Below are 19,149 nucleotides of genomic sequence, written 5' to 3'. Positions count from 1 at the left end.
TAAGAGCTGTTGTGCTTGTGTGAATTCTGAAAATAGCAAGCAACGATGTCCTAGTAATAAAATTTCTGACCAGAAATGGTTTAATTTACACCAAATTGACGTATTAGAACGAAATCACATATGTCATATGATAGTTATTTGATAATTTTTGCTCGAATGTTGTTCTACCGTTTGCATTGTGTAAGAGAGACGACGCTCTTTTCCCTGTCAGCTCGATGATGATCAGGCCTTCAACGTGTACATCAAAAAGCACGTAATCCATAAGTCGTTGTACTTGTGCGCTTTATAAAGGAAACTACGGTTAAAACGTGGCTTTCTTATTATATTAAGACACTTCTGTACCGCCGCTACGGGATCACAAATGATCAGATCGCCATAGATGGTCTTGAAACCCCTGCAGTGGATCCTCAAATTGAGCTGCAAACCATTGCCGTGGATAATGAGACAGAATTGCTGCTTGGGCAACAGGAAACGCTCCTTTGGAATGAGGACAAATGCCTGGAGATCGATCTCACGCAAAACAGGGTTCATCTGTCATTAATATATGACGAGCACGGCGAGATAGCTTTTCCTGCTATATGTTTCGGCCATCTATGGAAATTCAAGCCAGGGGTTCAGATGGCATCCAGTGAAACTCGTCGTCAAGACAGGCGTGTGGCCAAACCACAACATTTGTTACATATGACAATGAAAGTTCTACGCCTTAGAGTTGCCGAAGGCTTGCAATGCACTTTTAAGTGCACGGGCAACTAACATTACACGTGTCAACCTTAAAGACTGCATTATTCATGGAGCAGTGCATTGAGCGAAATCTATCCTTCCTCAAATCAATACCGAATACAGTACATATTGGCAACAAAGGAAGAGAAATTTGTTCACCATGATGTGACAATTGGGAAAGCCTACGATGTTCCTCACACTCAGTGCAAATGAGATGAAGTGGTTCCATTTGTTTAATCTCCTACATCGGTTGTCAGAAGGACACGATGGCAATGAATTAACAGATCCTATCCAGGAATTGACTGCACTACAAAGAGCAACTCTGGTCAATGATGATCCAGTCACGTGCTGTGTGTACTTCAACAAGCTGGTTGACACGATTGAATTTCAACACCCACCGTTCGAAAAATTCATGTTCGAAGAGAGATGTTACGCGATAGTTAAAATTCAGATTTTTTTTCTGTGCCGTGGAAGTCCTCATGCGCACATGTTGCTATGGCTGAACAAGGATCCCCAGGAAGCAATCAGTGAAAGTATGCCAAAAACTACAGGTGCAACAGTATCATGGTATTCATGCCTGTACTGCCATCGGCCCTTTCCATGGCCACCAAGATTTTCCAAAAGAGTTAAATTTCTGAACATGACCCAACTAAAACTCATATCAAAAGTTTCTTTTCAGGGCAATCATAGTCATACTAAAGAGTATAAACAGAAAGAACCCCGCTTAAATTCCTATTCCTACACAAAACACAAGTCCTGCTGCAGTTAACAAATAACATTTATTATATAAGACCACGTAGCCAGCGTCACCATTGCGTACAACCCCAGAGGGCTGTCCCTAGTAGTTTTTCAAAAAAATCTTTCATCGATTTATCATTTAACGTAAAATATCACCTTAGAACAAAAAAAAAGATCACCTTAAAACAAAAAAAAAAAATATCACCTTCGACTAAAAAAAATCCGTAGATATCCGTAGATTTGAATAAGTCAACGGAATTGCACAGAAACAAATCTGGCATCTCTGGTTCGACCCGATAATCAGTTTGGAAAATACTTTTCAAGAGTGTGGACGCATGTAAAGGATGCTGAGCTACGCGGAGTGCAGTCGCAGCCACAGTGCCGGAATTCACGACACCCCGCTTGCTGTTTTTGTTCGTTCAGCGATTGGTTCGATTGCGATTAGATGCCAGACGATAGAAAGATGCGAAAGAGGTGAAAGTAGATGCCACAGATGGAAACAGATAGTGGACGGTAAATAAATATACAAAATATATGTGATATTTGCAATAAAATGAACTTTGACTATATGTTTTTTAGTATTACTTCTACGTGAAGTCAACCATTTACATAGTTGAAGATGCTAATTTCAAATAACAGACTGTAGTGGTAATTTTTATACGAGAGTTGGAGTAGATGAAAGCATAGAGTTGATAGTTCCGTTAGAGTACGGCAGTGTGATGATTGAATATAGATATTAGAAAAGCGAGTTAGGACAACTTTTAAGGAAGGTACAAATCGGTTTTTTCATCTCTCTTTACCAAACTCCCCCTTTCGGAGAGGGATGGTGAGGGGTGTCCCCCCCCCCCCGCCACCACTGGCAAAAACAGATGAAAACCGACCTGCTCAAGTACCAACTGTGTGTTTGAAACAGTTCTACCGATTTTTTACCGCACTTCAGTTGTTATTTGAAGGAAGGCATCCAGTTGTAGGTTTGGAAATTGCAACTATTGTTTACCCCTACCACGATATGTGCTCCTGTCATCGTCGACTTGACGATCTCGAGGGGACACGGGTGGGGTAGGTGCTGCTACTGTACCTTTCGACCAGCACCTACCCCACCCGTGTCCCCTCGAGATCGTCAAGTCGACGATGACAGGAGCACATATCGTGGTAGGGGTAAACAATAGTTGCAATTTCCAATATTGAAAGTACCTTCTTTTGATAAGGAAAACACAACTGACTGTTGCGTTATCATAAAATACAACCTTCATTCTCTTCTTTGCTTCAGATACCTAATTTAAAACTGAAAAAAACATTAGGGTAAACGATCCTATAGTTGCGGTACGTTAGAAGCGTTAGGTTCCTAAAGTTGTGTATGGAGACTCCGTACACAACTATAGGAACCTAACGCTTCTAACGTACCGCAACTATAGGAGCGTTTCCCCTAACGTATTTTTTTGGGAAATGTTTTATCTCACAACATTCACAGTGAAGAGGCATTTTTCATTTAATAATTTCCAAGAAAAACACTCCAGAAACATCGTCATATGTTCTTATTTTAATACTCATATCTGATTGCAATGTAAAATGTAAAAGACTGTGTGTTCGCCTTTTTGTGAGGTCTTGAATTTTGTAAGTTTTACTAAGTATGAAATCTAAAATATATACATAGGACTCATATAAAAGGTTACTTCTACTGTTTAAATTAATATCAAGAAAAATGCACGAAAAGTTCACTAACAGCTTAACGTAGTCTACGTCAACCTTGCGGTCGTGTCTTGTGCGACGTCAACATTGTAAATTTTTTTTTTCGAAAGTGCAAGTTTGATCAACAGACCTCAATTTATTCTAATTCACAGTTTAGTGGCTCCATACAAAAACCGGTCATAATGATTTTTTATGTCGTAACAAACTTACTTATTAAGTAATTAGATGCTCCGAAATCCACATGTTACGTTAAGGTATATAATATATTAAGGTGGTTTTAATTATTTTTATTAAGGATTTGTTTTAATATCCATAAACAGTTTAAGCGCTTTAGACCAAAACAAAATCGATACCCTTGGGTGGATCCTAAGCATAACCGAAAAATTGATCTTCATGAAAATAATTGATTTTCACATGGAAGCACAAACTTGATCCAAGTATGGTCCAGATATTTATAAAGGTCTTGAAAAACCTTATCATGCAGAACAAACCCACGCAATTTGGCGCATTTTAATTATTGATGTTGAAAAAGTTATTTAATAATATAATAGCTTAGGTAAACAAAGCTTATTAGGGATTTTATGTAACTTTATTGTATTAAATGTTAGTTTCTATCTTTAAGGAGCCTCAGATGTCATTAGAATTAACTGTTCATATGATTCGATTTTTTTTTCTTTATTTAGGAAATTTTCAGCCGTAAGCTGGTTCATCTCCGCGATTGAATTTCTTGGAAAAAATGTACAGTTTTTTTTTAACAAATTTTCATCTTTACCGCTATGTACAAAATTCACTTCTTGTCGGATTATCATGCAATAACGGGCTAAAATCTATCGGTAAATCTGAAAAACATATAATAAAAATAATAATCCAGGTAGGCAAACGCACACTTTTTGCCTGTAGATTTGAAGACATACTTCTCCGCGTACATCGTACGGGTTAGGCAAAAGGTGTGCGTTTGACTTTGTACTGTCGCATTAATGGCCCTTCGCTCATTTTCAACTTCAATTCAATTTTCATACAGCCGTACTCTAACGGAACTATCCACCTACCCTCTTCTAAGACCATTCTCTAGCTAATAAATTATCACACTAAAGCTTCATGTTAGATAGAATTTCCAACCAGCTCTGAAAATCCAGGCAGGCAGCCCACTGTGCAATGGGGTGGAAAACTTTAAATGTAGGGGGCAGTGAGACCGACCAAAAGTTTCATGGTGAATTTTAATGGATAATTTTGCGTTCGTCCGTTTTCGACCATCTTGCTCTTGTGACAACTGTAGAAGGGAAATAAGGGTCTCTATTCGATTGGATACATATATTGGTGCTTCGCGTCTGGGAGTAGGCGACCAAATTGAAATGTGTCGCAATTTGTCGACGATCGACGTCGATGGCGCCAATTATTACACGCTTTTCTTACTGATGGAATCGAATTTCACCCGGTCCCGATTCCTAGCGGCAACGGGTGCTGGTTGTACATGGCTTACCAAATGAGCTGCTAATTTGAATTCCAATCATTTTCCCTTTGTCAGCTGTTGTGTGACGATGATGCTTCAGCAGTACCATTGCGCCGAGTTCAAAAGCAAATGTAGATATGGATGCAGAGCCCACAAGCGAACAAACGATGGCACTGACGAAGTTGAATAGGACGTGACATTCGAAGTTGGAGAAGTTGGAGCTGGTTGCTTGTTAGTTTAGAAGAAAATCAATTATCTGAAACGAGTGCTGCGTATGAGTTGTGGAAATTGGATCGAATTGAAACGAAGCGCGTCTAAGGGGTCGGCGCCAATCTCCATCTCGAAAGGTCACACGCATTTATGCTTTTCAGAAGCTGATGGTGTTGATGTATGGGCTCTTTATTTTTTTCAAGAATCACAAATTAAATGGGCTTCTGTGCGTCAGATACCATCGTTCTTTTATTATTGCGGCCTAAATGTGCTGCGCGGGGGCTTTCAGACCTACTGGAGTTTAGTGGCTTTCTATTGTAGGACAAAAGGCACACAATTTGCATTGATTTCTACACACAATCGATGTTATTTCTGTGTAGAGTGCAGTAAAGGGGAAAATGCGGAAAATGATTAGACTATCGTGCGGCTCAAATGTAGGTGACAGCAATATTGCGTTTCTAAAAAAAAAAAATCGCCGCTCCATGAATCTACCACCAAGATTGCTTCCGTATCCTATGTGATTCCTCGTGACACATTTTGGTTATGAAATGTAGTCCGTCTCAATTTCCATCTCGCAACGACGAATTTGCATCTGATGGCATTTGCTTCATCCTTTACTACTGACATACGTAGAAATGTCCCATGTTCTATGCCATTCTTAGGACGCATACGACTGTTATACGTTATGTAGCCATGCGAAGAAGGATACGATATGACAAGAAATATCTAGTCCTATATTTGTAGTCACGGAAAATCGATTGAAAAGCATGTGAAAAATACGTCAAAAGACGATACTCGGTGGTGGAGAGAGTTTGAAGTTGGCAAGATTGGATCAAACCATGTGTCGTCACTAGCGAGTTGATTCGCTGGAAATTCCATAGAAATAGATCCGGTTTTGGGGGGCAATCGATTGCTACAATGCTGTAGCTAGCTACTTCTGTGTACATCACTTGGCACATTCGAGCTTCATAATGCAAAAATAATTTTCAATTTGCTTCCTTTCAACAACAACGGCTGACGATGATGATGATGATGATGGTATGGCATCCGGTGAAAACATTTCATGGAACACGTACAATCATACCCTATGAATGTGATCGAGTTGCCTTTTGCCGTTGTGGGAAACGTTGTCACTCATCGGTTATTAAATTCGATTGTCTTGAACTAACGTTTGAACGATGCATCCGATGGACATATGGCACGAATGGATTAATTGGCATTCTTTGTCGTGCTTCCGCCTGTCACACAACTAGAAGATGGATGACCATGGCACCGGATAATATCCGGTCAACAGTGACGTAGTAGTTCTGCTTTCTAGTGCTATGGAAAATAGGAAAACCTATGCTACATGTTGGCACATTCCAGAAGCGGACGTCATTCTTGTGTCGTTTTTTTTATTTTCATTGAACGGGAAGAGCGTCTTGAATTTACGTTTTTTTCCTCTTTGACAAATGACACTTTACGCTTTCCGCTGGTGTCAAGTGGATACTGTAACATCCCGTCACAACGTTCTTTGTGACACTCTAGACCTGGTGCAACAGTTTCAAAGCCATCACAATTACACCCGTACCGAAGAACGGAGATTAATTTTTCTTCTTTGCTTTTCCCTTGCAGATTACGCCCAACAATAGCAGAAGCGTACGTGGCGATTGGGCCACTTCTACGAAAGCACACTGAACCGACTGAACCGAAGGAGCTACCACGCCGCCGGACGCTTTCAACGGGCAACCAACGCACACAAACACACATACGTACATCCCATCTTCCATATCTTCGACTAGAAGACACCCGTCAACCAACACCATCATAGGTCCCACCGGGCAAAGATGAAGTTTTCAATTCCGCTCCCAGGTGGCGGCACTGGATTGACTCTCTTCTCGAAACTAGTCCGAACCAAGGACCTCCGCAAGCTTCAGGGTGAAGATCCGAAAAGTACAAAGCCAAAACTAACGGTAAGTCCTAGCTGTAGGCTATTGAGGTGCGCCCTGACGAGCCCCGGTCTTAAATTTCGTTAGCAAATTTGCTACCTTCGTAATTTAGGCATCATGGCGCAATAGCATACACGATATTTCAAAACTACCCTACTTTGAGTAGGATCCACCCATATCGGTCAAAAGAGAACCTAAGTTGGGATTGACAAGTTGACAAATGAACAACATCTCATTTGTCAACTTGTCGCTGCCAACTTAGGTTACCGATTTTTCAGTAGGTCAACTTGGTGGATAAGACTCAAATTTGGCTAGTTTTGGAATAGCGTGTAAACAGCTTTCCTTTGATTTCACAGAAATGTCTAACCACACTCGACCTAACCTCACTCGGAGTGGGATCGTGCTGTGGCACCGGTATGTATCTAGTCGCTGGTATGGTAGCGAGAAACATAGCTGGTCCCGGTGTAGTGCTTAGTTTTATCATAGCGGCAATAGCTAGTATATTTTCAGGTAAAGATAAAATTTAATTTTCTCTAATGCACTGATTGTTGTTAGTTTCCCTAGCTTTCCCGCATCTCGTTGTATCCCCCCTGCTGCCGAGCTGGGGTTTTCCGAGGAGATCCTACCTGGATGTACGAACACCGAACGGTGTGTTTCATTAATTGTTATGGGGTGGTTTGTTCTCAGGATGGATGGAACTGGATGTACTTATCATGTTTTGAAGTGATGTGATTAGTTTATTTTATGAACAATTTTGCTTGTTCATATTTTACCATGGACTTGCTAATTGAAGTTTTTATAATTAAATTTTGTTATAATTTCAAACAAATTGTGTGTTTTTTTCCTTGAAAGGAAAAACTTTATATTAGACACATTTCGATTGGACGACACGTTATCGTGCTATGATTTATTGAAATACAGTCAACTCTCCTTAATTCGATATCGACGAGACCATCGAGTTAAAGAGTTATGGACTTAAACAATATTTTTTACCATCCATAATTTAAGAATAATCCCGAATTATTACTTCTGAAATATCTGGCCCTTTTTATTCATATGAATTTGAAAAATGGTTCAAGAATCAATTAACGGACGTTTTGATTAGTAAATATTAGTAAATTCCTAATACTGTCAATTCCTGAAATGTAATTTGTCGCGTGGAAGATTCTAGTTGGATGGGTTTTGGTCATTTGGTTTGTTATTTATCGGTATTGCGATATATTTACTATTTCTTTTTTCGAGGAGCGACTATATGGGCCTCAAATGGGGGGTCTTTTGTGCCACACATAACCGTTCCTCGAAGAACTTTAGTTAATGTATCGCAGTACTGATTAATAAACCCCCTCCGTCACCCTTCCCAATTGAGCAAACTATATTCAAAGAATTTTGAAAACTTAGATAATCTCTAAATTAAATAAAGTTTTAAATTCAATACATTTTTGAAAAACAAGAAATCCATAAATTTTTAATTAGAATTAGAATCATAGAAACCCCTTATAGAAAAGTACAATAAAAATATCACAATACCATTCGAGTTATCGTTGGTTTATGGATTCCGATTATAGGTATCCCTTGATATAACGTAACTGCCACTTTTGACCGTCATCGTCGATATCTCTCAAATGAAAATTCAATCATACACACTTAGAAATACCTAATCTTACACGTGACGGAATCCATCTTTGAAATAAATGATAAGACGGAAACAAACATGTCATGTAGAATTAAGTGCTCCGAGACTGAAAAGTTCGAAAGTACGTTTGATTGAGCTGAATTTCGCGCCTATTATGACTCAATTGTATGTCAAAATAGACGCTCGTATATGTCAGCCTCAGAGCACCTAAATTTTCATCATTTTTCTAAGTGAGTATCAATCAACATTGCCAATAGATGGAGATTTGTCTCAACTTTCCGATGGAATCATTACTTTGCTTGATTGAATGATCGTTTTCGAGAAATCGGCGATGGAAGTCAAAAGTGACAGTTACATTATATCGAAGTATACCTGTATTAGAGATTTTTTCAATTTGGCGGTCCTGATCACAATCGGACTAAATTGGTCTTTATGGATCTTGAACTTTGAAATTGTTTTTAATATTCGAATGATCTTGGTTTTAAATTTTTCTTAAAGAATATGAAGTTTTGATATTTTTAGGTGTAGTCAAGATTAATATTTCATGTTTAAAGAATGTTAAAAGAGGTTTTTATGATTCATGCAAAAAGTAAAATGTTCAACATGTCGTATTTAAAAGGCCTCGACAATATGTTCAGTTACTTCAAATATTTTGTATTGGACTTTTGAATAAGAATAACTAATTCAATAGGGATTCTTGAAAAAATTCCTATGGAATTTCGGAGATCCATTTTTAAAAATCTTGGAAGGATTTAAAGAAAGTTCTGACTCGAATGTGAGTTTGGTGTGGTGTATGAATGAATTATTGTATTACCATTCATAATATTCGTGGTCGAACCCCTCGGTGATCTTTCAGATGGATGAACACTTTCATCGTCACGCGGCGGAGCAAGACATCAACAAGCAAGCACGGCACTTGTCCTCCGGGTTGCCAAAACAACAGATTAATCTTTATTTCTACAGATTTTCCAGGGTCCTTAAAACCAAGAATTTGTATTCACAGATCACAGATTTTTGTTTTTAAAGAGATTACACAGATTTTTTTTTAAATTATGATCAATCATTCCAAACACATCTTATATTTTCACTTTGGAGCAATTTTGTCAATGCCTACTCTTATATCTGCATTTTTTTTCTGCGGTATAAAAAAGGAGAATGAGAAATGTCAGAAGTTTTTGTTTGCTATGTCAATGGTAATTTATTATACAAAAATGGCTTCATCGATTTGCTCAAAACATTTTTAAATTAATCAATTCATAAACAGATATCATCACAGATTTTCAGGACAAAAAGTAAGATGAAAAGATTTTTTTAGAACAAAAACGCAGATTTGCTTTTGGCAACCCTGTGTCCTCTTTCCATCGTAGACAATCGTAGACAATTGGTGAGATCGTTTTATTATTAATATATTATCAAAAGTATACATCAAAGTGGTAAGATGAAATATATTGGATGAAATAAATTAGAAGTTGTAAGATGAAATAAATTTGATTGGAATTGGATTGGAGTATTCAGCTATTTGCATTAAAAATTACTGATAGATACAGACAGACAGGGATAGTGGAATTGCCAACTTCCTATCGTTAACATTTCGTGGATTGAGGGCGGGCTTTCTCACTCATTGGGACAACCTCTCGTACGATGTCTCTGCTTACGGGTCCGGCCCTCCGTATTTGGCCCTTCATACAATTGTAAATTGTATGCAGGCTAGTGAAAAAACTTGATCAAGTCATATTATGAGGACAGTCCACTGTCTAATGGATGTGTCCTGCAACAATGAGTGGTTTTCTTCACATACATACTACAATAAAGATTGCTGTTTTAGTTCTTCTGTCAGACCATAAAATTAACGTTTCTTACTTCCTGGAGTTGAGCATTAACATACTGAATTCGATCGCGCTATATCAAATTTGGAGAAGCGTCAAGCAAAAGTTGTATGACATAATCGACATATGTATATCGGATCTATTTGTTTTATTCCTTGTCGGGTATATTCATCACTGTAACCATTTTTTGATCTATTGTGATAATATATCGGAACTTTTGAAGTCAATTCTGTTTTCAATTTTATGACAGTATTTCCAGTTCCTTACAACTATTCTGTTCAAAATTAATTTTGAAATGATAGTTATAGCATGTAACCGTTTTCGAGGAAATTGTCCAGAATAGAAACTGTAAACTTCAGTGATCAGTATTTGCAACTCAGGCAAACACTTCGAAAGAACAATTGTGAGAACAGTGTCTTCAACAGAAAATCGGTATTTATCAACATGAAAAACAGAATTGTCCTCAATTATTTATTGCTATGGAGCTAAGCAATCGATTGGTCTGGCAACGCTGATCACATCTCTGGGAGCATCAGCAATATTTTTGGAAGTACAGTCAACTCGATATTTTCTATAACTCGGTGGATTCTGCGGTCCCTTCATTTTCCTATGTATCGTACTCTCCATTAGTCGATATTTCTACAAGTTGATGACTTCTTTGGTCCATGATCTATGTAGTGTTATTTTGATTCTATAACTCGATATGTCAAAGGTCGAGCTTCTGAGTTCTACAATGTCGATGTAAAAATCGAAGGATCTTTAAAAACATGATAACTGGTGATTATATTGAGTACATAGGATTATTTACTGTGTAAAATGGAGGGGCTACGCGGACGAAAAGGCACTCAAGCTTTCAAATTAACTAAAACACAGCGCGGATCAACTGAAACACTGTGTTTTTTTCCCCAATTAACGATAATGTGGATTGTGTGGTGTTGTGATCGATTTTCTGGCACATACCCTTGACGACGATGGCGATTACGACGACTGCAGTCCAACGAGCGCTCGCTGCGGTTCAGGAATGATCCTGTGGATGGCGGACGCTGAAAGGCCGATCTTGTCGGCAAGATAGCGGTACCACCGCTCGGTGAAATTCCGGTTCAATTCCGATAATGGCAAATGAAGCAAGACTGACCGAACGTCGGCTGTGGTGCGATGGCGATCTGGTTGTCACCTAGACCGTAGCGTGCAATGGCGATCCTTGACTCGCCAACCATAAAGAAATTTAATTGGTTGAAAAAGGTCCTGGATCAGCTGAATTGATGATTTACACTTCACCTTGATTCACTACTCGCACTTAGTGTTCTGTTAAAGTATACTCCACAGACACTTCTGGTCTACACGCTCGCCTGAGATAAAGTTCACGATGGTTGTTCTATAAGCATCACAGAACCCTTCAGCTCATCACCCGTGACTCCGTGTCACCATTTTGCTGCGTCCATCCACGCCTTATTCAGCAGTCGGCCGTTAAGCATGGCCGTATCGTCTGCCCAGTGGGTTTCACCGCAAGTGTTATACATATTTACTTGGTGCATATTTAAAATATTGTATTAGACCTTTGTAACAGAACGGTTTCAATACCAAACTCAATACCATGCTCAGGGCGGATGCTGATTTATTAGGCCGAAGGTCAGTAGGCCGAATGTTCATTAGACCGAACGGTCACTAAGCCAACCAGTCTTTAGGTTGAACGGTTACTGGGCCGAATGGTCATTAGGCCAAGTACTTGAAAATTATTTCTTAACCAGCAAATAATAGAAGGATAAATAAGGACTCAAATCGGTAATAGTTATTCCGTCTCATGTCAGGAAGAAGAAGAAGAAAAAGAAGAAGAAGAAGAAGAAGAAGAAAAAGAATAATCAAAAAAATTAATGCAGAAATTCAGGGTGTCTAATACCTGGAAATACCTGGAAAACCGGGAATCCTCAGGGAATTTTGTTTTTCCTGGAAAACCCTAGAATTCTCTTAGTGATTTCATCATGACTGAAGGTATTTTCCAACTCTCCCTCGTTTTTATCTTTCATTTATGGAACTTAATAGATCCTGAGCGGATTTATCTTCAGTAACAAAATAAATTTTTAAAATTCCGAGGCTAGAATTGCTATTTTTTCAGGTTCTGGAATATGTTTTTGAAATTCTTGGCCTAAAAATAATTAAACTCGAAGTTAAGAAGTTAAGTATCAAAATTAAGTACCTTGCATAATTTTCAAGGCTTATGAAATTGAATGATAATTGCTAAGGAACTCATTCCAAGGGAGTTTTGGTAAGAACTGTGAGGAAAACATCAAGTGCAATCTGTTTTCAATGTTGTCCTGAGGAGTTCCGATTCTATGTAAAACGTGAATACCAAGGTAGAAGAATACTGCAGAAGTACGCTAAATGGAGAAAAACAATAAGATCTGAATATGATTCCAGGAAAACTTCAAAGGAACTCGGGAAAGAGGAGAGATCTGGCTTGAAAGCCAAATAATTTTTAATGATAAATCTATTGAATTAGTTGTTTCATTGCTAGCGAATTCTTAGGAAACTTTCAAAATTCTAAGAATTGAATTCTGAGGATGATTCCAACGAACGTTCAGGGATAACTTCAAGGGAATTGAAATAATGTTCAGGTGATATTTTAAAAGAAATTACTAACGATAGTACCAAGGGAATTATGAGGAGCATTCCATGGAATTTTATGGGAGTCCTAAACAAAACTTAAAAATTAATTCCTAGAAAAAATTCATATGTATTTCTGGAGAATACAAAGTGAATGCTGAGAAAAACTCTGAGTGAATATTCCGCAGAAATCTTCGGGGCACTCCTGCATATATGATTAATAATTTGAAGAGCATTGCAGATTGCATTCAAAGAGTGGTGCAGATGATTTGCAAAAGTATCAGGATAGTTCTAATAAAAAAGTCGAGATATTTGACTTCTTTTGTGTATATAGGCTTACATAATTTTATACACAAACTACTCTGAACTTCCATGAATGAATTCTGGAATCACTTTTCGAATTCATATGAGTAAATTAAGCCAGATATTCTAGTGCATGGAGTATTTCGGTATTATTATTGAAATAATAATAAAAAAATATTTTGATTATTCTATAAGTTGATAATTCTATAACTTGATGGTCCCTTCAACATTGAGTTATGAAGAGTTAACTGCAGTACTATCGCCCTGTGCACTAAATAAAACCAGAGTGATATATCCCATAATTGAATTTGGTATGCATTAAAACATGTTCTGATGTGGCCGATGGGTCTTGAGTACTCAATGCATCGTCAGTGATGGCATACGATCTCAATATCACGCAGCAAAATATCATGCTTGATATTGGTTAAACAAGCTTCTTTAATATTACGAGACTATTCGCAACGTGTAAAGTTGAAGCTGAGAGTTGAATCGACGCAATGCTATTATATTATAGCTGCTAGCCGTTGAGGAAGTTTTAGATGCGATCGATCGGGTGTAAAGCAAAAATAATGAAACTCGATCTCACCACAGTTTGGTGAGATTTGCAACTGGTGAATTTTGTTAGCTTGATATTCCAAGCTGCGATATCACAGCTTGCAATATCAATTGCAGTTGTCTACTCGTTGATTTTTGTTGACGAAAATCAAGCGTGATTTTGATCTTTGGTGAGATTTAAGTTTTTGATATTTTCCCAACACTGATTACCAGTATCATGTTTGCAAAGTTTCTTTGATTGTAAAATTAAAATTACAGAATTAAGAATCACTGCATTTGACATATCGAGTTATAGAATCAAACAGCCATTTCATAGCAAAACCATATAGTGGTTCTCAGAATTTCGTAAGAATTTGTTGGTTTGTTCCTTATCGAAAATTTTTGAAGCTGAATTATTTTTGTCATTAGGGTGACCATTTCCATGTTAAGGTGGTCCAAAAAATCGTTTTTTATTAATTCAAAAATGTGTTTTTTTAATTCATAACTTTTGAAGCACTGGACCGATTTCAAAGATCAAAATATCAAATGAAAGGTAATCAAGATACTTTTTAGGAAAAATTAAAATAATATCGTTTTTGAGTTATTTTTTTTTAAGTTACCAAGTTTTGGGTATTCGCTCAAATAAATATAAATCAAAACAAATGGGTATAGATTATATAACTATGAAAGCTATGTATCAATGGAGACGCATGGTAGTCTAGTCGCACTGAGTGAAAACCCAAAATTTGATAACTTCAAAAAAATACAACTCAATACGAAAAAAAAAAAACCGTTGATAAAAAAGCTTACATTCAAGGAAAATATAAAAACATGTCTGCAAACCATAAAAACAAATACAATCAATGTTGTGAAATACAAAATCCCAATTTTTCAGTATTATTATCTTTTTCTAAAAAGTACTTTAAATTACCTTTTATTTGATATTTTGATTTTTGAAAAATATGAATTTTTGAACAAAGTCATTTTTGAAAAATAAAAAAAAAACCTATCATGGAAATGGTCACCTTAACAAAAAAATACGGGTCTAATAAGGACGATAAGGAATAAATCTATAAATTCTGGATCAACACTAGAAAAGGGCCTATCAACATTTGTAAACAAACCGTTCCAAAGTCTTTTACTCACAAAGCAAAGGCCACCCGTGCAAACCAACACCATCATCGGATAGGGGAAACTTCCACCTACACGAAGATGATGTTGGTTTGTGTGGGCGGCCTTCGATTTGAGAGGAATGGGCTTTGGAACGGTTTGTTTACAAATGCTGATGGGCCCTTTTCTATTGTTGATCCAGAATTTTTACGAAATTCTATATAGTTATGCTATGGAATGGCTGCAAAATTACACTACATAAGAACATCGACCAAAGGAGGCATCGACTTCTGGAAATATCAACTAATGACGACGACGACGATGACGACGATAAGAAAGATACATGTTGTGCTATGCATCTTCCCAATGCAATAAATTAGCAGAACACTATTCACAATTCATGTTACAAATATTAACGTCACGACTCATTTCATTTTGAACCATAAGCAAACCGAAATGCAACAGAGAGAGGTAGGTCAGGAAAGCATGTGTGGTACGATTGCATGAATGCGATCGACCCAAACACTTGTCTTGCTGACTCTAAGATTTTTCCTACGCCGGTACATAGCAGAGGTCTCGTGTATGCGGACCCAGTAAGGAAACGAAAAGTGTCAAATAGCAAAACAATATCGATGGATGCGTAGAATGTAAAACAACCAAAATGTTCAATGTCAGGCGTCTCGTTCTTTCTCGTTTTAACTCACTAGTTTAAGGAAAATGCAATGTAAGAACTTTGTAAACTCTGAAGCCGTTACGGCTATATAAACCCTGTAAGTTGAATGAAATAAAGGCTTTTTCGACAAGCATCGACAAGGAACGAATGTGCTCTATTACTAGATACCACATACCCAACTTGTCCAAACCAATGCGCCCTGGTGCTACCACTGGTCACCAGCAACCGCAGTTTGGTTGAATTGGTCTAGGAAGTCCCCTAGCCAAATCCTTACACGACGCAAGTCCCCGTCGGTTATTTTCACCTCGTCACAACGTGTGCATAAGTTTAGTGAACGCGAGTGAAAGTATGTGAAAACTGACAGTGTTGAAAACGTAAGTAATGTATAGTGTGGCATGGAATAATGTCAAAATAAACGAACCGGTGTATCCATCGAGTTGCAGAAAATATCAAGTTATAGAATAACAAATTGGGAAGAGTTGACTGTATATTGAATACGTTATTTTGAAAAATGAGGCGCGTGTCGAAGTGACCGAATCCCAGCACAAATGTGAATGATTGGCCATATGAAACAATTCTCGACCAACAATTGAAAAAGGCCTACCGGCTTCGGTAAACAAAATTAGTAATGCCCTTTTGCCCCCTTTCCGATAGTGTTGTTGGTATGTGTAAGTGAGCTTCGGTTCACGCAAATAGGGCATTACATGTTTTGTTTACAAACACTGATAGACCCCTTTTCATGGAAATCAGATATGGTAAAGTCCGATCGATTCGTCAGTTGGCGTGGAGCTGCTTGAAAAAGAAACACACACAAAACCGGCGAAAGGAAACAAACGGTCCAATACGATTTATATAAGGAGGTTTGGCCAAAAATACACATATCTGCCATTTTGGCTATCGAGCCTTAAATAAAAAAAAACATTCCGAGATAATCTAAACGTAGTGAATTTAAAATATTTTCATGGCTTCAAAATTTACTACCGAACAATTTGGTCTTGGAGAAAGTTTTTCAACTTAGTGTGAATTATTTGAGAGTGCTGCAGCTGAGCAGTTCCAGGTCAAATATCTAACCAATAAACAAGCTTAAAATTTTACCTAACAGAATTCCATGAAATGCGCATAATTATTTGCTAGAGGCAATGAACCAAGTTTTTGCTGACAATTTGACTCTCGCCTAATTTTTCAAAATAAGTCATAGCACGAAAACGGCACATCTAATCAAAATGAATTTTGAATAAAAGTTGTAGGAAACTGGATTGTATTTTCAGAAAAAAATACACACTAAAAAAAGTTTATTAACTTATGTTTATTTAAAAGCTTATGTAAAATCGAAGACTACAAATCAAGAAGACTGGCAACTGTTCCCTTCTCCCATAAAACTGTCAAACGTCACTGATAACAGCGCTTTTTTCAATCAAAGGTGGAACTTTGAAGCACAAGTGTTAGTGAGACTGCTCATAAACAGTGACTGTGTGTGTGAACTAATGTCACCGAAACGAATAATCATAACACGGCACTCGTTGTTGTTTTTGTTTTGCTCTACAAAATTTCACGGCAATTTGTATCCTAATCCCAGCAAGCCGGAGGCTTTCCAACTCCAAACCGAAAAACTTGTCATGGTGGATCAAGTAGAGGATTGAAACTCGGATCGATACCTAGGGAAAATACCTTTTACTTGTGAACGAGGAACCGACTTTTTTTTATTTTGCCTATTGGAAGAAATCAATTACAAGGAATTGGCAGCTTCCACCAACATTGAGTGAACTACTATCAACGAATACGAAACTAACGATTTTAAATTGGCTCACTACTTGACTAGCCTATTGGTCCCAAGCAAACGATTTACGTATTCCATTCTAGTCGAAATTCTAGTACTACGCAATGTTTGTTTTGATTCACTATGAAAGTTTGACAGATAAAATGAGGGGTTATTGGTTTTTCCTATGTTTCGAGGGGTGAATCGATTAGCTTGGGACCGAAGAGAGTACCAGAGCTGAGCCAAAAAGTTGAGCACATTATTTCGGGACCTTCTAGTCTTAGAGTTACCTCTATGCTACTATCATTCGGAAGCTGCTGAAAATTCATGGATTCAAATAGAAGAAAGATCCGGTACCTACATCACGATTCAACGGAAGGCGTAGCAGGATCTAATGTTGGAAAAAATTAAAATGAAAAGTTGGAGGACTAAAATCCTAAACGGTACTAATTGATATAGAATATATTTCCATTTTAGATGTTTTCAGAACATGAAACCACCGGATAGTGATCCTCTGTATGCTTTAACAATTCTTGGAATCGACCGACCCCTTCCAGAGAATGATAACAACAGTGTCGGATTGGCCAGTGACATTCAAATGGTCAGCGAGTACTGCGCCAAGTTGCCGAGCGTCACAACTTAAATAACCACCGACAAACCGACGTGAAACTTAAACTTAACTCTTGATCGAGAATCCATAACGGTGGATTCAAATGTGCAGCGATCCCAGCTGTCAAAACCATTGAAATTTGTTATCTAGATAAAAATAATTTGCCCGGAATAGATTAGACACGAACCAACGCATACACAACATATACACAACATATACACATTTTTCGTGAACACGGCGGCAGATGTCAGTTTTGCGATTTGATCAGAAATGTGAAGGTACTTTGTATGGTCATTAATGTCGGTTTGTCGATGATTTAACTTCCCCCATTGTGGCCAGGTGCCAAAGCCATGCGGAACGGGCATGCATTTTACTAATGCACCATACGAATGCCCATAAATCTCTAAAGGGCTTAGGAAAAGTGGAAGATAATTCCGAGATAGCAAATTAATGATCGAGGAAGGTCCCACCATCATTGTGAATGGCATCATTGCCATAGTTTTAATTTTCAAAATAAATTTACTTACGTACCGTAAAATGGGGTATCTTTGATAATGCGGGTAACTTTGATATTATAATATAAAGATTAAATTTACTCACTGTGCTTTTTACAAATTAGAAATATCGGTTCCATATTGCAGCTTAGGGTTTTTACGTTGATATCGTGTATAGTTTTTACATAGTATGTGTTACATATTTTCCAAACATATTCAAAAACGATTTTCGTGTTTTTCGCCTTTTTGAAAAAGCACTTCAACCATCACTTATGAAATGTATTTCCGATACAGTCATCACAAATTCAATGTTGTATTCTTATTGCTTATGAAGTTTTCTGATTATATACTCATTCAAATTTTCATATTTAAAGAACTAAATTGTTTGAGTTCCATTAATTTGTTTTCTACATTCATCGATTATTATCAAAGTAACCCCAAATCAAAATACTGAAGCTCGGTCACAAAACAAAAAAAAATAGTGCAAGTGCTTAAATTTTCGTTCAACATATTACTAACGAATTAACTCTTGAATCCTCAATACTTGTTTTAAAAATATAAAATTTGAAAAACATTCATTGCTGTAAAAATATTTAGAATATACTTTAAAAAACTATCAATGTTGCCCCGTTTTACGGTATCTGTTCAATTTCAGCTGGAATTTCACTCGTTGTCAGCATAGAGCAATGACACTTTTCACTTTTTACGACAATCGTAACAAAACCAATGATTGACAGCTATATATTTCTACCTATGTGTGTGAATTAAAGCACACCATCATACACAGTAGACTGATGCAAAATTTGACTTTTCAGCTCCACAGTGCTTAAATGGTTTCAAATCGGGTCCTGATTAGCCTCTCAAAGTAACAACT

At 37.4% G+C, this 19,149-nt stretch overlaps 1 protein-coding gene across 2 annotated transcripts in view; it reads left to right on the top strand.

The window, feature by feature from the left end:
- The window catches only part of LOC135716674 (cationic amino acid transporter 2), a 169,609-nt gene that overhangs the window by 119,947 nt on the left and 30,513 nt on the right, over positions 1-19,149 (top strand). For both annotated transcript variants that reach the window (XM_065239003.1, XM_065239004.1), the window contains 2 exons: positions 6,422-6,759; positions 7,092-7,245. In XM_065239003.1, coding sequence (XP_065095075.1) covers positions 6,634-6,759; positions 7,092-7,245 — 280 coding nt within the window. In that variant the 5' untranslated portion in view covers positions 6,422-6,633. The remainder of the gene's footprint in view (positions 1-6,421; positions 6,760-7,091; positions 7,246-19,149) is intronic.

Source organism: Ochlerotatus camptorhynchus, unplaced genomic scaffold, assembly GCF_037179485.1.
Source record: "Ochlerotatus camptorhynchus isolate MF236.1 unplaced genomic scaffold, CSIRO-AGI_Acam_v1.1 ptg000046l, whole genome shotgun sequence".
NCBI classification, from domain to species: domain Eukaryota; kingdom Metazoa; phylum Arthropoda; class Insecta; order Diptera; family Culicidae; genus Ochlerotatus; species Ochlerotatus camptorhynchus.
This window is presented reverse-complemented; position numbering and strand designations above follow the sequence as displayed.